The 25,536-nt window shown below is 35.3% G+C and overlaps 2 protein-coding genes across 2 annotated transcripts; one reads left to right on the top strand and one right to left on the bottom strand.

Moving 5' to 3' along the window:
- The first annotated feature begins 17,489 nt into the window (after positions 1-17,489).
- LOC125225992 lies at positions 17,490-20,886 on the top strand. The gene is made up of 5 exons (XM_048129806.1): positions 17,490-18,013; positions 18,196-18,285; positions 18,626-18,715; positions 19,234-20,062; positions 20,834-20,886. The coding sequence occupies exons 1-5, from the start codon at positions 17,789-17,791 to the stop codon at positions 20,884-20,886; spliced, it is 1,287 nt and encodes a 428-aa protein (XP_047985763.1). The 5' UTR covers positions 17,490-17,788.
- Positions 20,887-21,436: 550 nt separating this feature from the next.
- On the bottom strand, positions 21,437-23,924 carry LOC125226722. The gene is made up of 3 exons (XM_048130802.1): positions 23,684-23,924; positions 23,395-23,591; positions 21,437-22,419 (listed from the first exon to the last, which is right to left on the bottom strand). The coding sequence occupies exons 1-3, from the start codon at positions 23,824-23,826 to the stop codon at positions 21,437-21,439; spliced, it is 1,323 nt and encodes a 440-aa protein (XP_047986759.1). The 5' UTR covers positions 23,827-23,924.
- Between the last annotated feature and the right edge of the window lie 1,612 nt (positions 23,925-25,536).

Here is a 25,536-nt window from a genome sequence, read left to right as displayed (position 1 = left end):
CTGATGTCGATGTTTGTAACTAATATTGCGGGGCCCGCGGCCGATGTATTACGTAATAACTGTGCATCGTATAATAATTGCGGGCCGCGCTGCACCGCGGGCGATGCAGGTATTGGATACCTTAAATTTATAAAAATGGTTTGGAAAATTTATAAATTAAAAGCTGCTGTATCATTACTTGTAGAATGGAGGTTCAGTTTGAGCCTACACAAAAATAACTATAAGTAGATAGCTTCCCATTTTGACTAAATATATTTAATAAATAAATAATGTATATATGTAGATAGCGTGTAAAAAAATAAACTTGCAGATGATGTTGCTAATGAAACATTTGATAAAGAAGTATATGTTTTGAACACAAACAAAAAAGATGAATTTAATAAGCTAAGCATAGGAGTTGACGTTTCCTACAACTCAAATTGAAAATTCATTACCGTCAACATGAAATGTCTGAGAACTTGAATGAAAAGATGTCAATCATGTAAACAGAGATTTGCGTATTTATTTTTATTTTTGCGGTGGGAGGGTGGGAAAATTAATTGCATGTAAAAAATACGCAAGTAAACAGGTTAGCACTGATTGACTTGCACGTTATCAATTCGCAAAGGAACGTTCTAGTTTATGATTAAACAGAGTTGTTAAAAAACCTGCGTAACCCTAAGACCGCATAATTAATAAAAGTGTGAGAATGCAAGTAAAAGGAAGTCCATTGTGGATCTGCTGCCATATTTAGTGCGTCCATACGCCAGGCGTGAAATTAATCCCGTATATAAACTTGCCTTATACAGGAGGTTGGGAATCATTTTTTCCGTGCAAGACCATCACGGTCCATCGGCTATAAGTGTACTGGTGATAGATTTACGCCTATTGGCTGGTTATTTATTGGTGTAGAGTTTCCTTCCCCAGCAAGTGTGCTAGTTCTTTACAACGTTTGAATACACTGTAATTATCGAGTAAGTAATGGCTCCGGAATCAAAGACATCTCAATCAAACTAGCCATTCATGCCTAAAGAAGTATGGTCCATGAAAACTCCTAAAATTGTTCGAATTTTGTTGCAGTCTTTCTGATTGACGAAAATATATAGTTGCTATCTAATTTTTGGGTACCCTGTCAAAGATAAAAAGTTTATAGTGAGACTCTGCCCGTCTGTAATTCACAAATTATTTTTAGTTGGTGGTAGTTACTCCTCGAATGATTTCTTTTTAACGACGATACGGGGTTTTTTCCAAGGTCAGCCAAGCATAAGTGCTGCATTAAATATTACTTATGTACATGAGCGACAGAAACCGCTTTCCATCAGGCACCTCGTCTGTTGGTTTACTGACCACCACATAAAAAATCAGGTACAGACCGCAGACACTCGCGGTTACCATGTTTCACTTTACTGTAATCAATTTGAAAAGCGCCCGGAGCACACGCGCCGGCTACTAGGGTTGTACTGATCTCGAGATCAAAATGATTAAATGGAATAATTTTGAAACACGCTGTCAGAAGTATAGTCAGGGTACGTAGCCACAAATGCTTACGATAGTATCGTAATCGTCTATCTCTATCGCTCTTCCGTATTCGCGCGAGAGAGCCAGACTGCGTTTCGGTCAGAGTCTAGCGTCAACGATTGACATTTCGGCTAGGCCAGCTGATAATTAACATTTGATTTTTGCATAGGTTTTTTGACTTATTTAGAATCTGTCCAGAATCATCCCAGGAGCAAAAGGAAAATTTCAAAAAGTTTATGGTGGATCCGGAAATGCTGTGTGTGCAACAATCAGGCATCATCAGTTTGACCAAAATTTGGTGTCACTCGTGTTCGTGTTTGCAAGTAATTATATATATTCCCAGCTACTTAAAGCATCGACGTCTGTATAATATTGTCTGTGGTAGCTAGTTCAGTTCAGCTACAGAATGGCCTTGTATTATTTTCATTTGTGATATCTATTTCCGATAACGCATCAAGTGAATTCTCCCATCGCAAACAAGTGGAGATCTCCACATCACTATTCGCTAGTCAGGCATCGCGAGCGTTGGCCGCCGTAAAAACGGATACATCCGTAAAAAGCGTTAATTGCACATCTTCATTTGACCGTGGCTGTTCCGCTGGCCGCCCTGGGAAACGCGACAACGAACTAATGCCCATCATTACTGGGTCGTTCACTGTAGGTTTAGGTCTCTGGAGATTATATTTAATGGTGTGCTACTAATATTTTTTCGCTAAACAACAAAGCAACCCTAAACAGAATATAACATGAAACGATAGGACTGTCATTGGTTTTATCGGTTGGTAAGTTGTTTGTATCGTTATTATCTGCTGTGGACTGGTGATATAAAAAGAAAATGTTCAAGGCAACTTTCAATCATTTGGGCGTAAGGCCCAATCTATAATAAAATAAATAAAATCTATAATAAAATATGGTAGTAAAGTCATGATATCAATGACCATTATAGCTATTGTAATAAATGACAATAAAAAAACACTGTCCCATTTCTATAGTACACTTTTCCGTACAAAGTGGCCCATTTCATCGCTTAAAAAGTCGTAGTCAGTTTACGGTACTAGGTCACGGAGCATTGCCGAAGTGAAGTTAGGAAATTAAATCCAAACATAACGGTAGCAATTACATCGAGCCGTTTGACAAAACTATGCATCAATTTGCACCAACTGTTATTTAGAAAAGCTCATATTATTTTCCAATGCACTCAGTAACAAACACTTTAATATTTAAACCATAAGGTTGTGATTTAAAAGATATAGCATGAAAATGGCTAGAAATGTCTAAGTATGCATTGGCTTATATGGTCAGATTATTTACCCAAATCGTTTTGCGCCTTTTAAGGAAGAACGTAGCATACCATGTTGAAACAGTAGGTAAGTACAGAAAGGCGTTTTGAAGGTAGTGCATTTTTGCTCGCATACAGAGTGGCATGGAGATCAATTATACTCCAATCGGTCGACTTCAATAAATTATTATTTTGCTAAAAAGAGATTAGTAATCTAATTAAGGAAAAAGTGCAAGTCCTTTTGCTAAAATAATTGTTGTACCAACCGGATGTTAATTACTCATTTTCTGTATTCAGGCTTATATTGCTTAGGCGACAGGACAGAGAGAGGAAGGTTTAGGATTGGACTAGGTGGCAGTCTATTTACAAATTCCAAAGTAAATGGAAAACTAAATGAAATATAATTAGCCTAAGTCTTAAAATGTTTGGATGTAATGTATGTAGATGTGAAGGTCTATGTTTCACTACTGTCTAGTTTCTGTGCACTGCGCTTCTTACATTTGACAACGTAACATCCATCGCACGCGTCTTAATACGTCCGGAATATACAGGAGATGCTAATGATTCGTGTATTGTTCCTCGCTTCGACTATTTCGCGTATTTGCTGTAAATATCAGACTATATTGTGTTGTGTAAAAGACAGTGGATCAGTTGGGATTTAATCATCAATAGGTATCATCCCAGCATTTTTTAATAACATTAATCGGGAAAGCTTACTTGCCAAAATTGTTACGTAGGTAAGGTACCTTCAGTTCAAATCCAAATGTTGGGTACCAAACTTAAAATTCATCATGTTGCCATGTCATTCTATATAATCTATGGCCTTGTTTTGCAAATCTTTATAAGTATGAAAGCAAAACCAACTTCAATGCGTATGAAGTTATCACACGAAGATTGTTGTTCTGCGAGGTATGAAACACAATTTTATAAAATGCAAACCTCAATTCATATGTTAATCCAAGTAAGGGCTCTCAGTAGAATTAGAATTCCACAAATAGAAAAACATAGCAGGAAACCTACTATTTAAGAAAAATATATAAGAAGAGAAACTAAAATTAGTCAATCTTTCTTAAAGAGACTCAAGTATTCTATTAACGTAAACATGTAAAAGCAAGCCAAGTTCGTGATAAGGCTGCCGTTATCAGCGTGTCGTGTCGAGATTATCCGCGCGGTAACTCGTGAATGAATATCGATAGTTTCATAGTAATGGAGGAAAGCAAAAACTTCGTAAAGCGGTTTCATTCAAAGGCGAAAGAGAACTAAAATTTCATTGTTTTTTGTAACCACTCTCCACGGCCTGTTCAAGAAAAACTTAAAACAATTAAGTTCAAGTTTCTATTAAGAAATTCTAGGAGGATTTTTTCAAATAGAAAGGTACTTTTTATTCATAAGTAATACCTTTTTACCTACATTGAAATAATGTTCGTTTAAACGGTGGATAAATAAGAAATATCGAATAATGTCTTTACAGTTTCCATTGTTTTTACATAGTTCTAACCACAAGTTATCAAATTTAAATTGTGTCAATCATTTTTACACAGTTTTGGCAACTTTAGGGATGTACATACTTCTACTAATACTAACATTACAATACCTGCTTCAAAACTTACACCAAACCGTCTTCTTGATGGATTCAAAATTTGACATAAACAATCCTTGTCATACTTATTAAAAAAAACTACAATTCCAATTATAATACATGATCTTTCCCATTTCGTCCCGCTATCATCTCACAACTCGCACCCTTCTCAGAACACATTATTGTCACACGCATTGCTAAGTTTCAGCGCGCAGCCACGCGCAAGCGCAACCGCTAATATATTGTAATTCGCCTCAATTATACAAATGCAAGCGTTGATATTATAATTTGTAATTAAAATGTATCCAGTTGGTGGCGCCGGTTCTATAATGATACGCGTAACTTCTGTGCTATGCTGTTTTTCTAAGATGCGTTGTCTATGGACAAAAAGCGGTATGGGAGAATTAAAAGTGATGGTGGCTGATGAATTTATAAACAATCAAAATTTAATTTGAAGTTGATGATGGATGGAGAGGCCTATACCTAACACTGATCTAAACTTTCACAATTTTTTACACATATATAAAATTGCAAACGGGACTTAATCGCGTATTTTAAACAGTATGTTTTGAACACTAACCTCCGACGTTTCAAGGACGGCATTGTCCCCGTGGTCTTGGAGCAGACTCAGCGATTAAGTCCCGTTTGCAAAGAACGTGCGTCCTATAAAGAGTTACGGACGTTGGTTCGTCAACTGTCCTTGAGAATTAGGTACTACATCGGTGGTAAGAGTACCCACTTGTAAGCACTCACCGTAGTCTACGCTTTTAGAAGGTGTTATACTTGCACGTTACCGACCCCAACACACCGCAACCTTACTAGCATAAGCACAAGTAGCACAACATTGAGTAAGTATAGTAAGTTGAAGCTAAAATTAAACTTTGAAGCCACTATACCCATTTGGAAGCTAAGCAGTGAAACTTATGACAATCATCACAGTTTATTAAATGGGACGACTATCAAGGGTCCAGTGTCAGGTATTTTTAGCACTTTAGTTAAAAGGCTGCCCACTTAGTCGCCCATTATATTAAAGATGCTTCAACACATATACACAATAAACCCCGATATTTAGCTATCGGCTCAAGACTATTAGGCGACGCTAATTTTACCACGTACACATATATTCGATAATGCAACCATTATTAAGAAATCTCTAAAAACGTATTTTTGAAATGGAATTACAGGTCAGGTTTGTTTGGGTAACCTTAAGGGAAACTCTTAGGAACAACGTTATTTCACAATTTTTCCTCACATATGGTTTAAGAACGACATATAATGCTATAAATTTTAAGGCGCTTATGACCTTGTGGTTTTGTGGTGTCATATCTGGCAGTTATTGAACATCTGCGCCGACGCAGGCCTACGCAGATCGGGCAACGGTATTGGATAGTTTGTGGCTAGACATACGGGCGGATGAAACGCTGCGTTTAAAACGCCTCGGCTTCTGTTGACTAAGTTTTTGTACGCCAAAAGGCAAAGCACAAGACATAAGCAAAAGGCATACCATATTCATAATTTATCCACCACTATACTGTATCTACGTTTTACAAATAAACACTTTGAACTTGAACAAATTAAGTCAACCCGTCCACAAAGTTCATATTGGGTAAATTCAATTGAATAATCAGTCAAATGATGATTCAATTCAAAACCCCTGTCAACAAACATGTAATAAAACTAGAGTATTGTTCAACAAAGAGTATAACAGAGACGAAAACAGAACAAATTGAGCCATACCAATCATTTAATACGAGTGTTTAGGCGATAATCAAGAAGCACCAACTTATTAACAGGAATCCACTACTAATGTGGAAGCCCCGTTGATTTTCTAAGGGCAGAATTATGAAATCTTCAGAATATTCTGCTTTAACCCTTTACATTTAAGTTTGCAACTTTACATAGTTCAAAATAAGTAGTTATTTATTATCAAAAGCCCATACTCGCCCAGAAACCGCGTCAGAATAACCGCCCGTGCGTGAGGGCCATAACGACTCCTATATCGGGTCTCCAATGAAAAGTACGAGTTTATGTCCCCGATCGGCGATAAACCTAAAACGCAGGCGACCAGTGATAAGAAAAAACCGACAGGTTCCGCTAGTGCCTTCGTTAAAACGTTTATAGTTTTTGTTCGTGTTGGTTTCTACGTCTTTGGGAAATTTATAAATATACTACTCCTTATATTGTGCTAGACAGGTTTTTTTGGTACTTAGGTCTTCTGGCACATGATCTGCAGCTATATAGGGCATTTAAAATCTTGTTTATCTTGTGTTTTTATTTAAATTATGTTGCGTTTTTTTCTGCCTTCAAGTAAGACTGGAATAGAACAATCTTCATATTTTTTGTTTTTACTAAAATAATAGCTTTAGTTTTTAAAGCATACGTCTTTATTGAGGATGACTGTCAGGCACATCAATTTCAAAAATAAATATAGGCAATATTATTAGTAAATGAATGCTGTCAAATTCACTGTATCTTTTCTAAAGTTTTATCTTTTTGATGACAAGTATAAATAAATGAATAATAACTATGTAGTTGCTGCTGTCTGTCTTAAAATGGATAATATTAATTGGAATAGATATGCAATTGTCGCAGAAGTGGGCGTATAATTATTGGTTCCAAAGTATTGGCATTTGGTGTACCAAATGCACCTTGACATAGATTATGTTGATGAAATATTGCCCTGCAACTATTAATAGACTTTATAAGGTGAAGACATGGTTTTGGTTTTTGTTTAATCACAATAATTGAAGGTTTATGGTCCTTTTCATGTTATCAGTGTCAGAAATTGACAACCGGTCTGGTTTAGATGGAGAGTGCTGCCTGCTAGGTCGATAGTCCAGGGTCCGAATCCCGGTTTGGGATATTATTTGTGCGATGAGCACCGATATTTGCTCCTGAGTCCCTACGTATTTAAGTATTTGTGTATTATATTTTACCGTGTACCTACGACACAAGCCTTCTGAAGCTTACAGAGGGGCTTATAGAGCTTATACGATGTTTATGCATGCTTCTATCCACTATCGCTCTAAATGACAATTTTCCATCTTCACAGACCGTGTACTTCAAACATAAACAAACATGATATATAAGGTGAAATCAAATTGGTAATAATAAATAATATTTTCTGGATCAATTCATGATTCATGATTACGATCAACTTTTACTATGGGCCTTATATCGAATTTGGATGAAAAAATGTATAAATTCTGGTATCGAGTTCATTAATATGTATGCAAATTTGCAAGGGATCAGTATGGGGAAATGGATTCATATTAATGAATCATAGCAAAAGTTGGTTTCATAATTTGTATGGAGATTTGGAGATTTAAATTTTGAAGTGATGTTTTCGAAGATGATTCCATAGTCAAAGTTGACTGTAGTCATGAAGTAGATCCAGAAAATATTTTGTATTACCAATTTGATTTCACCTTGAATTAACGACATGTTTCCCAGTGTTCAAGGAATTCTATTGACATTTTAGCTGTAGGTTCTTATCCTAGACAGGTTTTTAACTGCGTAGCCCTTTTTCTAGAATAGTATGATGGCTTTAGTCTACTATAATAGTTTCCCCTACTCGTAAGAGGCAACTGAAGGGGTCTTGTATGTGAGTTTTTTTTGTAGTAGAGGTCTGTACTGTTGACCTTAAGAGTATCGCGTAAAAACAAAGTCGTTACACAGAACTGATGTGCAGTTAAAATGCACACGAAAGTTCCAACAACTACTTAGAAAATAAAATTTTCGGAACAACAATCCTTGTGTGATTGAAATGAGGAAATACTTTAACTTCTCATGAAAGAAATCTCAAATAATGTGTAATTTCCGAAATTTATTCATTTTTACAAAATCTTTTTGAAGAGGGAGTCATCATGTTTTGGACACAAAAAAAACAACGGTTAATGACACTAATAACTATATTTTTGAATACATGCAGGTCAAGAAATCTGATAAATAAAATGTATTCAAATAGAATAGGTGCCGAAACCACACCTATAAGTATTCCGCGTCACCAACATGGAAACCTGATCCAAACAAATGCTAGCTACAATTAATTATCTAGTCACACAACCTGATCTGCACCTTCAACTGTTTGTCAACCGTATCTTCTGACAAACAGAGAATATATCGTCCCCTTACTGCAAATACCGACTATGTGCAAAAAAGTGATTTTGAGATAATGCGATTTTAATGTTTGAAGGTACGATTTCATATGAAAACATGAAAAAAATTACTATTTGTATACAGCATTCTACAGCCCGTATTGTGTTGTTTAATACTTAATCGTAAACAATATCCAGGCTTGATTTGATTGCCGATAAAACTACGATTTAAAAAAAATAGTAGCAAACTTAGTTGGTTTTTCCTGTAGAAATAAAAATTTGTATATTTCTCTTATTAATACATATAAAGCAGTGTTTCCCTTTGATTAAGCTTTGCTTTTAATACACTTTACTTATGATTTGCAAAAAAAGAAAAATATACAAAAGTTTTGAACTTATTTCAAAATATATTAAATATTCTCAATGACATAGGCGGTTTTAGTTGCAGGAAATATAGCTGCTCTAATTTTATGTTACAAAACTTCACTTATCATTGTTAATTTAACTGGTGCATTTGTAATAAAAAGTTTTTTAACATTACTAACCATTAATAATACTTTATTTATGGTTTTGAAGAGTTATTCTCAAAAAAAAAATTTTGAAAAAATCCTCTTCAACCGGTTTTAGGAGATTTTTCACAAAATACTTTAACCGATTTCAGTAAAATTTAACAAGAAGTAACGCAATAGCATTCCCTTGAAATCACAAAAAGAATTTTACAAATCGGTTAATGCGTTTTTGGGTAATAGCATAATATGCATAGGTACTTACTACATACTAGTTCACTGTCTCAGCAATCCGAAGTCCGCCATAATTTATGTTCGAAATTTCACTATCTACACTGTTACATTTAGTATAGGTAAATAGTTTTTGTACGCTCAATAACCTGAAGTAATAGTTTATTTAAAGTTTTGTAGTATTTACGCCAAAGTCACTAAAATGTAGGCGTAGATGAGGTAATAAGTAAGAAAAAGTAATGTGTAACGGTAATTACATAGGTTTCTGGGGCGATTTAAAGCAATCATGTTTGCAATATTCTTACGCCCCCAGTTACACGCAGTGTTTTTCATCACACTTGCAATAAAAAGATAAAAAAGTATTTATGGTAGTCCAAAATACAAATTTAAACACTGTTTTGGGAAAAAGTTTTTTCTTTTACTCCTGATACGCCTTCGTGCGATTGCACACTTACTGCGCAAGAGTGATAAAAAGTTATTAAACAACATCTTCATCGCTGGTGGAATTCGATACAAACACGTCCGTAACACGGCTGACAATGCTAGACTAACTAGGTATTAAGTGATTGGAAGCACTCATGGTACTATTTAGTTACGATACCTTTGTCAAAAAGTCTGCGTAAGTCCATTTTCTTGAACGCAGAGATAGCTAGTTGTTTATCGAGCTTTAGACCGAGATAGAAATATGATATGATACATTAAGAGGTTTGAGGTGGTTCTACTGAACTGGAGTTTAATTTGTGGCGTTGATTTTCTTGCCTTGTGCTACGTCCAGATCTCGATATGAACTTAAGCCTAGTGACCACTAAGCTCGCCGAGTCGAATCTCATTAATTCGCCTTCTGCATTTCTTATGAAACTACGTCCATTAGCGACGCGTCGAATCGGATTCATCGTTCATTGTAAATGTATGCAGGGCTCGATTCGACGTGCCTCGACTCCACCTAACTGTCCTCAAGACTTTATTCAGCCTTTGTGACAGAGATTTAATACCTAAAGGGTACCATGAGTGGTTTCAACCACTTAATACTGCAGTTGGTGAAGTGGTACACAGTTGTGACATCTGAAGTCTACTCGTACCGTAGGTATGCTAGTAAGTAAAGTAAAGTAAAGTTTATTCATTGTTAACTGTGTACATAAGATGGTATGATATACAGGAAATACAGTATCAACAGTGCCCATTTCGAGCGTACAATATTCTTAAAAACTACTGACTATATTAGCTTACTGGCTAACTTATAATTATTACCCGGTATATTTCAGAAAAAACTCATTTAGGTTGTAGAACATCGTATGAAAAACGAAGCTTTATTTAAGACAAACAATGGGTTATAATTATGTATAAAGAAGAGAAATATGCAAACATTTATTTCTACAGGAAAAACCAACTAAGTAGGTATTCGACTGTTTCATTAAATCGTATTTGATCGTCAACTAAATACATTCTGAATATATATACGACAAAGTAGTAAACAAAAAAATATAGGGTTTAAAATGCCATACACATAACGTAAATTTCTTCATGTTTTCATATAAAACGTGCCTTCAAACTTTCAAACCGCATTATCTCAAAATCGCCTATTTACACATAGTCGGTATTTGCAGTAATAGACCGTTATCCTTTCCTTCGTCACATCACATGCAAAACCAATTATAGTCCCTATACAACTTTTTGGTAGAATGAAATTGCTGATGTTTGTAAACAAACATCTTCTGGAAAAACATCTTAAAGACATTTGGTGTATTTAGCCTGGCTTAAAATAAAGAATTTTGTTGATAGTTTTATTTGCAAAAATCAAATATGTACACATTAAACTTTTTTGTAGAACATAAGATGGCTACTTTAACAAAATGTTTAAATGCAAAAAAACACTATACACCATTAAAAGGTTCTACTTGGCGGATAAAGCATAAAAGTTTATATTAAATATTCATATTACATTCTGGCAGTTTATAATGCAACAAATTGACCATTAAGTAACTTTATGCGGAAGCTATCTTTTGAATGCAGCGTCGTATCAATACATGGGTTTTAACATATTGTAGCCCTTGAAAACCTTATTCTATAGGTGCTAAAAACTCGATTTCGTCAAAAAGTCACTTAGTCGGTATTTGCATTAATGGGACGAATTATTCAACTGTATTCAGTCATAGCTATGACCATTAATGTTATCAGTAGTTTTGCGAAGGTCGACGTCTAAGAGTGGGGTACACTACCTGATTCGAATTCAAAATACGTCAAAAATTAGCTCTTGATAGGATATGAATGGATGTCTATGTCAATTTTTTTTTGTTTGAATAAACCTAACTTTTATCAGTTAAATATCCCATCCATATCGTATCGTGAGCTAACTTTTGACGTATTTTAGAGTTTGAATCGGGTCGTTAGACTTGTTTTAATTAGCACAAGGAAGCGTGCTTCAACGATTTCGATCTGTGTACGTCGACGTCAAAGATATGTATACATCTGACGCATTGACTCAAAGGGGTAAGGTGCAAAACTGTGCACATATATGTGGAGCCGATTGTATGTTGAAGACAGGTTATATTATATTTGAAATTGAGTTGGAGTTTATGGAGTATGTCTAAAACATATTTTTCCGTTGTTTATTATGTGTGTGACGTGTTGAAATGTATAAAATACGGGTACCTAATATTTATTTATAGAGTAAATTGGCATGTCTAATAAAATATAAACGTAATGGAAATGTTCTTTTTTTTTACTTAATTCCGCAATTTTTGAACTATATTGATTTATAAGAATTATGCTAAATTATGGGTAAGATAAATTATAAGAAAGTATCAACTGCTTTAAGATTTTAAATTATCATTGTATGACAGACAGAGAAGCAGGCGGCAAATCGTGATGGGTGGGTGGCGGATGAAAGGGGAGGCCTTTGCCCAGCAGTGGGACACAATTAGTATTATAGGCTAGTACAAAAAAAATCTATCTACTTATACTAAACACACGAACATCTATTTATTAAATTGACTATATAATTGTCCACAAGGTACGCTAAGTCCCGCCACCTTCGCTAAACACATATAATTTACTACCCGTTCCGCGGCAATTAAGGGTGTTATCATAGGTATCATAAATGTACAAAAACTGCTCTAATTGTAGAAAGGGTCACGACAGACAGTTGGTATATGAAGAATGTTTATATGGCTTTTAAAGATGGATATTATTGTGTAGCATGACAATTTTAATGTATAGTACATACAATGGCGTGTAGAATTTTACAGCAGATTCTAGTACAAAATGGCCAATTTTAATCACAATAAAATAAAACAAAAATTTTTTTTTGTCATCTTAAATGTACAGTCAGCTGCAGAGACAAGGAGACCCCCTACCATACAGATTCGTATGCAAGGGGGTCTACTTTTCTCTGTAGCTGACTGTATAAACGGTTATCTACTATTTCATCTTTAGGCACATTTTTTTAGGTAAAAGCTTAAAACATGTAAGTATAGCACTATAAACAGGGAGCGTACTTTTCGTGCCGATGACATCAATTTGACGTCACACTCCATATAGGGTGATTACAAATTGTTTTATTGTAAATAGTTAATCATTAGTCATTAATAATTTTAAGTTATGAATTTCTTTGCATGGTAATAGATGCAAGAAGGATGGTGTGCCTTACGTTAGAGAGGAATTCTCTTTTCTACGTATTTATTGTAATTTGTTGTTAACAATACTAAATTTATGTTTTATTTAATTAAATTTATGTATAAAAACAAATCAAATAATTTTATTCACGTTTCACATTTCAAGTAGGTATTATTTATGCCACATGTAAATGGACTACTGTATTTGAAGTAATTTGTACACGATTAAAATGATTGACGACTAATGATTAATAATTTACAATAAAACAATTTGGGATCATCCTATACGGAGCGTGACGTCAGATTAATGTCATCGGCATGAAAAGTACGCTCCCTGACTATAAATATTTATTGAACTTTTTTTCTTCTTAATAAATTGGTTAAATGTCAACTCACCAGAGAAAAAGCTTTTTAATTCACTCCATAAAAATGTATCAACGATGCACTCTTCTTTCATTTTCTGACATTATTATCGAAGTCAAATGCCATACAAAAACGTAATAGTTACCTGTAAACTGGGCATTAAATAAAGGTGAAATTACGTGTCTCGTTAAACACAACAATGCATAATAGTGTATTTATCTCATTAATCAATGCAATGTCTTACAAGACAAGCAATTATGACCCTTCTGCGCGCGAACTCGATTCATCAGCGAGTTTACACACAGACAGATCGACCCATAAATTAAGGCGAAAAAACGCGACCTACCGCAAGTGAATGAATATGCAAAATATGGAAACAAAACTCGGTCCTTAACCCGGGCATAATACATAATAATGCTGGTAAGGCTGTGGCCCGAGAGGCGCGGGCCGCGGAACAGGAAATGTACAATAAATTAGTATTCTGTAAGTACATCTACGTGCGTAGTGTGTTTGCATGTATGATATCAATATACAATGTAATTTTTTTTTACTATAACCGTTGATTAAAAATACTTTACTGCTTGATCTTCATGCCTCATTCACGCATTCAAATGGTGAAGATTTTTCTCGGTCAATAAAGGAGGAAACAGAAGGAAAACCAATACTTATTTATTTAAGCGTGTAGTTGAGGTTGTGATCAGAGAAAAATAAATTCATTTAAAAATTATAAAACGACGTAGTATATAAAAATGTATACTACGTCGGTGGCAAACAAGCATACGGTCCGCCTGATGGAAAGCGGTCACCGCAGCCTATGGACGCCTGCAACTCAAGGTGTGTCACATGCGCGTTGCCAACCTATTAGAAACTTGTAAACTCCCCTTCTTTGCTGTGTTAAGTATTAATAGTAGTAACTCAGCATTTTTTACATTTATGTGAAAAATGTAGCATTTCATTTTATAGCTTTTTATGATAGAATACGCACTTTTTCAGCATGAGTTAGGTAGGTAATATCAAAATAATACAATAACTTTCTGTAGGCATAGAATAGTGATTAAAATGTTTCTATCGAAGCTTCTATTTAATGTTGCCGGTCAAAAGTATAAATACTCCACAAAATGAAAGTACTCTCAACCAGGTTGCCTCTCCGCTAATCGCTACATCCTTGCCCACAGCCTGCAGCTTCACACGCAGACATGTAGACAAGTCAAATTATTAATAATTAATGATCGACGCGTGCTCCATCCTAATTGCGAACTATCGCTGAAAAACGTAACTGCTACTGTTTACATGGAGGGTTCCGTCAACTCCAAAATAGTATAAAATAGTTTTTATTATGATATAAAAATCAAACGAAAAATTAATTTTTTACTGTTTTTATGAAATATATTGCTCTGTAAATAAAAAGTAATGAAAAAAAAAACCGAAAAAACGACTTCATAGGTTTCTATGGGAAATGAAAGGAAAACGCTTAACCAAAAAAATCTAGTGAAATTTTATTGCAACATGAATCTAGTCACCTTTAAGCATTTCTACCTACATTAACTAGAAATGTAGTTATTAAGACTGTTGTAGTATACTTAACTAACGCCGTAGCTTGCGTGGGCGACGGTCGCGCGGTGGTCGCGCGACGGCGATGCGACGCATACGAAATCAAACCTTATCGATATGGAAGTATGGGACGCGACGGCGTCGCCCACGCAAGACACGGCGTAATAAAATTTTATGAGTTTTAGAAAATTATTTTCTCCTTCATATTCACAAAACATTTCCATATATTATGGAAATTATTTCGAGAATAGTTTTCCTAAATAACAACAGTTTAGTATTAATATCCATAAATTTGCATTAATAAATAATTTCCAAACCACATCATTAAAATCATCTGCTTAACTATAAAAAGCTCATCGCCACCCCATAATAATTATACATTCTCAATTACACCATAACAACACATTAATAACCGCAAACTGCCTGGCGAACCCTAAAAATCTCACAATTAGACCGACAATGCAAGAATTTATTTGAATACCAAATCAACGAGCAATTTGATATTATGCAAACTACGACCTTGACTCGTAAATAAAAATATCTCAGCTTCATACATACGGAGGCTGATTGTGACACGACAATTGGGTATGGTTTGATGCCAACTTCACCACTGACCAATTTGTCAAATGTCGCCTGTGTCTGCCCAGCGATATGGAAAATGGTGTCGCTGTACGTACTGTGGCATCAATGTTGCGTCAAGTAACCAATGCGTTGATTAGGCCTAAGTGCGTATTCATAGTATCCGATATACATTTAAGTCGCCATCTTTGATTTTTACCTTAAAAATTCTTCCGACATCCGATATCGGATCGGTTAATGAGAAAACGCACTAAGGATGTTGCACTAAGTGCTTGGACAATAGTAATGTGGGGTCACGGTGGGGTAAGACAAAATCAAACTTGCTAGCATAGGTAGGTCAGTTGTAATATCGAGTGAGACTATACTAACTACAGGCCGAATTCAAGTACATATTAAATTTGATAGCGAGAATGCAACTCATACTAATTATGTACGGTCAGGAGTAGTCTCACAAAGCTTATTATTCGAACATATTAGCGCGTTTTAGAATTTAGATGCCTTCATGACATGATACAAGCTCGTATCAAAACGTGAGAACCATATCAAATCGTGAAAGCCGAATCTGCCCCTATCTCAACTTCATACATATGGACATGCATAAATTGTTTAAACTCGAAATTCATTACTAAAACAAATATTGTAGTACAGGGTGCGTTTCCTGACGTATTGAATTATGCATGAGTGGTAGGTAAGTGTTTCTGGGCCTTTGCCCATTCATATCTAGGCCGTTAATTTATAGTAGGTTTATCGGTAGCGTGGTAGACAATGTTGATCGTTTAGTTAAGACACTCATGACGATGACGTATGTAGGTACTTAGGTGTAAGTACTTGTTTGATTGACTAAATATATGCTGACAGTAAAGCCCGCTCGACTATGCGCCACATTTTTTACATCTGACATTATGTCAAATATTATGAATATTTGAATCGATTTCCATTTGGACTTCAAATGGCGACGAAAGAGATGGCGGGAGAAGTTGGACACATTTGACAGCAAAATGATAAGAGAATTGTACTTTTATGTTGATTGGTGTAACATGCGTGCGTTATCCTTATCATTCTAGTTTCCAAAGAACTTCACGAAGGAGTGATGTAATGGCGCACTTTTGGTATAGCACGAGTTGGCGTGTCATTATTAGTGATTTTATTTATTTAAATTAAACCGTAATTGTATGGTTTCAGATTATCTCAGCGGAGTTGCGTGTGGACTGTGGACCGGTCCGTGGAAGTCAAGAAGAAATTTTAGTCCAAAATAACTGAGTGTCAGTCCATTCCACAGGTTAAAAGTGAAACTTAGTGCTCGGTTTTTGTTTCTTAATGCAATTTAATGCATGTTAATTATAAGATGTAATGTTTTGAAAAGAAGTTGCCCGCCGAGTTTCTTGCCGGTCCCATAGTGGATACCCCCTCCAACTGAGGGGGGACTGAAATCTTCTCGAGGCTGAGGCATAGGGTTAGAGCCGGCGTAGCTTTATTGGACGTTCATATGTATTGTGCATTGTAATATGCCTATTTGGAAAATAAATGTTACATTTCATTTCATTTCCTATCATTTGATATATGAAGAAACGGACTATCATATTCGTACTGTTAATTATCTAAGAAGCGAAAATACTTAAGTTTATAATAAGTTCTACTTAAGTTTCGCTTACGATCAGGCGACCTGTCTGCTCGTTTGCCTTCTATTGCACAAAAAAATGGAAATATTCATAATCTATAAATTTTGCTAATGTCCTTATCGCTATAGTAGATTGCCTTGTACTTTGTAGACGATCTTCAGAAATCTCTTGGCTCGTGGTGCATTATAGCAAGGATAATGGCCAAATTTACACCTACCTAAGACATAAATAATAATCTGACTAGTGTCTAGTGTCTTTAATGCTACTTAAATATTGCGGAATATCAATACAACTATTTTCATCATATTAAATTGAACTGTCACCACATACACGAGAATAACAGAGTTAGGTACCTTAAGTTTTTTAAAGTGGTGATGATTATATTTTTTATAGTAAGTAGACGGTTAATGGAGTTCATAACAGTAACTAGTTTGTTTCAATTCATTTCTGTTTTTTAGAAATATTTTTTTGAATATCTCATTTGACCGATGGACACGCTTGGTGATATGAATAGAGGTCGTGCCTTGGTCTGCGCTATGACTCCCGATTTTAAAAAAAGGCCCATCCGTCAAGTTGACGTCTGACAGATTTGAAACTTGCCGCCGTTGATATTGCGACATTATTTGTAGCCTACGTTCCCTAATTTCTGCTGATTTTGAGTTTTTATCGACGACTTCTGCCTGCCCCTGGATTTTGTAGTACCCGCATCTCACGACGACCACCATACATCTACTCTACATTCGGAAAATTGCACGCCTTCACGACGACTTAGCTCACGTATTTTTGGACAACGATTCTGGTTTTCTCGACGACCCTTGCACTACCCTTTGGACTACTTGCTCCCACCGACGATTATCACTTGAAAATAAGGATAAAATGGCTATTATCAATGACCGAAATGCTTCCTATCCATTGGTTCACGATCCTAAGTATTACAGGGACGAAATGAGATGCTTTGTCCCATCGTGCAAAAAATATCGAAGGGACAATCCCTATTTAAGTTATTTGCGTGTACCGCAGTCTCTTAAAGAAATATGGTGTGAAGCTTTGGAAAGAACTTGCCCAAAGATGCCATTGTATGTCTGTGGAGAACACATAAACGTAAGTAATAATTTTAAACTATGTAATGACTTCACATGTCTAATTGGATTTTCTAAGTTACATCAAGTAACAGTAATAGTTGACTACACACCCATTTGTAAAATACTTATTTTTTTATACTCTGAGGTTTTTTTTGTATAATATTCCAAAATTTTTCAAGATCTATTACTGTTTAATTGCAGGTTGATGAAGATTGCTACAAAGTTAAAAGTGGAATGCTGAGATTAAAAAGCACAGCAAATTTGACAATCGTAAGGACATATTTTGATGATGTAAGTAGTTACTTAATTTTAGGAGCATTTAATTTACTAACCCACCATAGTATACTAAAGATAATAAATCTAAAAAGATAATTGCCGATGGAAATAGAATAAATTTTATTTTGTATTAAAACCCAACAACACAAAATGCTCATGGCATAAATTCCAATGAAAAGTGCATGCCTTTTTAGATCGGTGAGCCACTACACTCACTACAGGATAGATATATTTTTAAGTATAGAGATAGATGAATTTGTTCTTTTGTTCCTCTATTCATATTATATTCATTACTTATGTTAATTGTCCAAATTCATTAATGAACAGATATTTCATATAGTTATTTGATTTTTAGACTGTAATGGACAATGCTGGTTCAGAAGAAACAATAGAAATGGTACCTATAGCGTCTGCAGAGGATGTTCATGGATATCCTTCTCATAAGGTTAGTTTTTCATTGTATCCATTATTCAACATTGTATCAACACTGCCTGTCAATCTGAGAAACAGTTCTACAATGGCAATCAAGTAGAAGCCTAGTTTTATAATGAATGACCTCAAGTTATAAACCATGAAAAATGGAGTCAGTTATTATTTATTTGAACAGTAATATTTATTAAAGACATGCTAATATCTATACTACATTTTAAAATTGAACTGCTATTAGTATTTAGGAGGATATTAGGATCCATGAATAGGTTATATTTTGTCGGGGCAGGAACTGTCCATTAGTATAAGAGGCATTAGAAAATTTAACATTAGGTATTCATTTTACTTTGTGTTCTGGGGCCCGTTTCTCGAAAGCTAAAAGCCTTGTATTAGAAGTGTGTTTCCATGACAACCCATACGATTTGACAGTTCGCGCACCTTTGTACCTTTCGAGAAACGGGCCCCTGCTTGTAAGTACTGCACATTTTAGTATACTAGATTGAATATTAACAGTAACATGATTATTATTTTCAGCGAGATGCTGCTACTCAATGCAAAATTGATAAAAGACATAAGGCCGTTTCCGCAAAACCAGCTGTGCGGAGCATTGGCTGTACCGCAAATATAAAAGAAGCCTCTGGAACTAGAAAGCTTATACAGAGTCCGCTCCAACAGTCGTCTTCCACAACAACCAGTGGTACCTCAACCCCAACGTCCTCAACAATGTATGAAGTTTCCAGCCCGTCGACTACTTCAAGCGATAATGAAAACGTCAAAAAAGATTTAACTGGACGTGAACACATGTTAAAGATAATAAAAGAAAAACCAAAGAAGTACATAGGAATCCCAAAACCATTTTATTGGTTGGTGGAATTCTTGGCAGAAAATTGTGCTCTACGAGAGTTACATGTCATTGTCTGCCTTTTTAAAATAAAATATAATGATGATATAGAAAGAATATGTGACCATTTCAATTTCAGTGAAGTAACGGTAATAGAAATTTTCAAAATGGGCATGCCAAAGCTGGCTACATTCTTACAAAGTTATATTAACTTGCCAGAAGCGACAATGATAAAAAGAACACTGCCTCCAGCATTTAAAGCCAGGTATGCGAATGTACAATGTATAATTGATTGCTTCGAGATACAAATAGAGAAGCTTTCAAATCCCGTGCATCAGTCTGGTACATACTCACAATATAAATCATGCAACTCGCTAAAATATTTGATAGCATGTTGCCCAAACGGATTGATTTGTTTCATTTCCAAAGGATATGGAGGAAGAACATCAGACAAGTCCATTACGGAAAGTTGTGGTTTCGCTGACATTCTTCCTCCAGGGGCTGTTGTTTTAGCCGATCGAGGTTTTAAAGCGATTGAAACGTATTTAAGGGAAAGAAACGTGAAGCTACTTCGTCCACCTAGTGTCTCATCAAAAGAAACTCCCACAAAAAAAGAAGTTTTGCTAGGCAAAGTCATAGCTAGTCTCCGCATACATGTTGAGCGTGTAATACGACGAGTGAGGGAATTCCAATTTTTAAAACCTCACTCTGTAGTGAACCACAGTCACATCAGATATTTAAATCATAGTGTTGTCATTGCTTGTGCTTTGGTGAGTTTGCAAGATAATTTAATAAAATTAGATTGATGGATTCTTTCGTTTTATTGTAGTACTTAATTTCCTTACATATTTAAATGAAATAACGCATTGTTATAACGATACTGCGCGCGTACGCGCGGGAAGGCTTTGGGCAGCTGAACTTGCAGTGCAAACCTTTGCGTCAAAATACAGGAAACAGTGTGCATTTCACGAAAGTTATTCAAGAAAACTATTAAAAACTAAGTGCATGGTCGCACAAAAAGTATTGTATGCAACGGTGTTTAACTGAGTCAAAAAATACTCGTGGCGTCTATTAAGATTGTTAAATTGAAAATTGTTATTAAACAATTTTCGGCTTCGCCTCAAATTGTTACCCTCGCCACTCGTCTTTTTTGACCTCCTTTAAACGCCTGTTGCATAAAATACTATCATATGCGAGGGTATTTATCAGAAAATATTAACAGACTAGGTACTATATAGAAATTTTATTTCAATACATTATATTAAAGCTAACTGATACGTCGTTCTTCTTCAGAGAAAACGTATCAAATTGTTACAGAAGAAAAAGATAAGATTATTAAAGTATGAAAGTATAATAAGGTCAGTGCGGGCAAGACTTACTAGATATACATATGAATACAAAAGTTATAGTCAGTAGTTTTTAAGTACTTGCTGGGAACTTCTTGATAAAGTGAAATAGTTATTTGTTTTACAAGGGGGAAAAGTAGTTGTTTAACCGCACGTGCCAATATTGATACCTGAGCAAGCGAAAGATTCCAATATTGAACCGCGAGCGTAGCGAGAGGTTCAATAAGTGGAATCTTGAGCGTTGCGAGGGTATCAAGGCACGAAGGTTAAACAAACTTTGCCACCGAGTGAAACACAACATTTTTCACCACACCAACACTAACAAAATACTGACTATAAAACATCAAAATAAATCAAATCCATCAATTTATTCAATATTTATGATTGAAAATCATCATTTATAGGAAAAATCTAGCAGCCAGATTAATACATCGAGTTAAAATTTGTATGAAATTATTTTGCCCTCTTGTGGATAAAATGCAATTTTGCTATCTGTTTTCGAATAGCAAAGAAAGCCTTTACCAGTTGGTGTGGTGAAAAAAATCTTAAATTAAGCCTTAGCATTTTTCAATATTTTGGGATAAATATTATTTTTCCAAAATACTTCTGACTTCTTCAATAACTTGTTTGCATATACCGCGTCAAACTTCAGCCAAAGGATCTGGACTTTTTTATTTATTTCAAATTCCGGGTCGGCAACACAAAATGCGCATTTTTTTACTCCGGTTGACAGCATTTGTATCTGGCACTGTGCTTTGAACTTCTCTTTAATGTTATTATTTACTACGTATGATTTGACAGCTTCTAAACTGCTTGGACATTTAATCTCGACTATGAAATTATTTGTCATGCCATCAGGTGACGCTCCGCATATTAAATTTATGAGGTTGAAGCCACATTCTTTAATCTCACAGTTTAAGTCACTCTCTAATTTGGCCACCACTGATTTTTCTAATAATTTTCCACGTTTCATTGCCTTAGTCTCAAACATTTTGTAGCCTCCGAGGATTTGCTCCACAAGTGAACCATCTGGAGTATCACAATGGCATGCCTCGTGAATTTTGGATGCTGTGATTCGGCCTTGGCGGATACTATGCCACAACTTTGACTCTGCTTGTTTTTTAGTCGCCTGCTCTATTTCACTTATAACATTTTTATTTAGCCTAGCAGACATGTGTATCTTGAAATTGTCAAAATCATGGTTATCACTTTTTGTAGTAAAATCTAGAATCATATCAAATATAGCAAACTTAGTCAATCCAGGATCATATTCTGGTAGAACAGACAATATAAGGGAATTTCCCATTTTTCGCTTCTTACATTCTTCGAGGAATTTTTTAAAATTATCTGGATTTTTGGGCCCTAAAGTACCTGCTCTTTTTAGTGGTTTTACAATATTTTCTGTAAGTAAAGGCTCAGTACCCTCAATTGCCAATCGTGGCTTGTTCCAGTAGCACTGCACTGATGTTGGTGATGGTTCTGTAGACTTTTTTTCTAACCAATACAGCACCACTAATGTGTGTTTACATCCTCCTGGAAACAAAAATATAAATATTATTATTTAAGACTAGTCATCTTACAAGGTTGAACTTATTATACCTATAGTGTGACATATTACACTATATATAATACACACACACTATAAAGTCGCCGTCAATAGAACTTGTGAACAATGTAAACAAACCTTGTACTCAAAATGTCTGATTTCCATTCTAACTCATCAGATACTGGCTAAATCCATGTGTTATTTAATTAATTCATATCACATTATGATCCTCAACCTTTAAAATAATAAAATTGGGCTCAAATATTGATAGTTTATATAATGGTTTGTTTACATTGTTGACAATTTCTATTGACAGCGATTTATATATTTTAACGACCGGTCTGGCGCAGTCGGTAGTGACCCTGCCTGCTATGCCGCGGTCCCGGGTTCGAATCCCGGTAAGGGCATTTATTTGTGTGATGAGCACAGATATTTGTTCCTGAGTCATGGATGTTTTCTACGTATATAAGTACTTATATATTATATATATCGTTGTCTGAGTACCCACAACACAAGCCTTCTTGAGCTTACCGTGGGCCCTAGTCAATCTGTGTAAGAATGTCTTATAATATTTATTATTTATTATATAATAAGTCGGACAACGATATAATAATTATATAAATACTAACATATAAAACATCCTTCGACTGACGACGACTTATTTGCGTGATGGACACATATATTCGTGGCTGACCGACATGACTCAGCCACAAAGTTCATAACGAAAATAAATGCCCTTACTGGAATTAGAATCCTGGGTTCTAATTCCGCGGCTTAGCAGACAGGTTCACTACGGGCTAGGACAGACCGGTCGTCGAAGAACATTATAAGAGTAAAGACCGGTCAAAATATGAGATTAAATTTCATGAGAATGACACGACATAGTAAGATATTTTTTTTGCATACTGTTACAAACCTTTGTTGTTTTCTAGAAACCTGATTTAGGATATCATTCAAATTACCTGTTCGAGCGTTACATCCATCACATTCCGTGTCTACAATTGTGTTTTCATTTTCGTTAATGTGCACAGTCACTAAATAATATTTTTTTGTGATTTTGTGTTCAGGAACGACTTTGGCCCTTACAATGCATGTGGTATTGTCTCTCTTCAGCTCCACATAACCAACTGCATTTTGGACATAACCACTTCTAGAAGCCCTATAAATAAGAGGAACAATACTGGTATAAGTGATGTTACTGTTTTACAGGCAAGACATGTTTATGTCAATCTTAAAGTAAAAGCAACTTACATCAATGTTTTTTCACCCCTAATCTCGGCAATGTTGTGCTTGTCGCTATTCCGTAAGTATTCAATAATAATCCCCATGTCTATATCTGGCAAGTTTCCGGAGTCTGCTTTCACAAAGTCTGCTTTTGGCTTTGATCTGCTCATTTTATTTGCTAACTAGCTTGCAAGCTAGCTAGCAAGGGTCGTCGAGAAAACCTGAATCGTTGTCCAAAATACGTGAGCTAAAAGTCGTCGTGAAGGCGTTCAATTCCGATTGTAAAGTAGAGGTATGGTGGTCGTCGTGAGATGCGGGTACTGCAAAATCCAGGGGCAGGCAGAAGTCGTCGATAAAAACTCAAAATCAGCAGAAATTACGGAACGTAGGCTACAAATAATGTCGCAATATCAAGAATATTATATACCATGGATTTTGCGTGCCGACCAATGAGTTGAAGCCAGGTTCATTCACCTTTACTCCTATGTTCTATCTCTTTCCGACACTGTGATGTATTGCCAGATTAGTTACTAAAAAAAACGTATAAAACATTCTTCAATCAAATTGACTTACTTTTCTTTGTATTATACGAAAAAAAACTCAATCAAAAACCTTATTTCTCCGGTATTTACCTCCTGCGTACTATGGGAACACTAATAATAAAAAAATATGCCCGATATGTCAGAATTGTCAAAAGTCATTCACCGATTCAGATATTTATTTTGCGAAATAAACGTTTTTCGACGATTTACTTAAGTTCTGCGCTATGTATTGCATAGTGAACCATTGTGGAAGTAAATGGAAACCGAAATCCGACGTAAAATTTCACAAGTAAGTACTTATTTTACCAAAATGTTCATAAACCTCGCTGGCAATAAATTTTCTGCTATTTTGCTTGTAATCTTGGTTAGTTCTTATCATTATATTGTTTTCATTGTCTCAAATTATATCAAAATTCCCACGAATAGGTTTAGAACGATAAATATGACCTTTAAAGAAAAATAATGCTATGTGTGGTTTTACGACTAGGGTGACCAATCTTTTTTCTTGCATGGTATTTACTCTTATTGAATGGAGCTAAATCTATCAACTTGGTACGGTTTCTATGTTCATAGTTCATATCACAGTATAATAATACCAACTTTATTGTTTATGTCTTTACAATTAACATGAATAATATTAAACTTTTCAGTGTTCCAAAAGATGAAGGAAGGAGGCAGCGTTGGCTGTCGATTGTACCGATAAAAGGAAATGTTTCAGAGCGTTCGACAATTTGCAGATTTGCACTTTAAGCCTGAAGATTATGACACAGAAAGAAATTTTAAAAATCGGTCCAGTAACGACGGAGATATCGTGGCATAAACATTAAATTGAGATACATATATATATATATACATGCGAAGAGAATTGAAATACGTACGAATTGAGAACCACCTTCCTTGAGATTTGGGGCGGCGCTTAAAAATAAAGATACTGTTTTAAAACGTCCTAGTATTTCATTATTTCCCCATTGACAAATACTTCCCTTATATTTTTGTGGCTATTCCCACTAGTTACCACCAAGTTTTTACCTGTCCTAACTACTGGGATTTTCCCCACATTGTTAATTACCACACCGGGGTTGATAGCTACTGGGATTAGTTTTCCCAGTAGTTACTACCAAAATATTATTGTGATAGTTTAAAGTGACTGAAACATTTTTTAATAAATACAGGTGTCAGTAAAAGAAAAGTTATATTTTAAGCCTCGTGTTGCAACACTCACCACGCTCTTATTCTGGAACGGTTCTGAAAAAAAAATCCCAGTAGTTTACCACTGGTAAAAACTGTACCGTATTTTGTGGCGTAAGGCAAAGTAACTGCAGAGTGGTATAGAAATGG

Source organism: Leguminivora glycinivorella, chromosome 5 (assembly GCF_023078275.1).
Source record: "Leguminivora glycinivorella isolate SPB_JAAS2020 chromosome 5, LegGlyc_1.1, whole genome shotgun sequence".
In the NCBI taxonomy this organism is placed as follows: Eukaryota; Metazoa; Arthropoda; class Insecta; order Lepidoptera; family Tortricidae; genus Leguminivora; species Leguminivora glycinivorella.
This window is presented reverse-complemented; position numbering and strand designations above follow the sequence as displayed.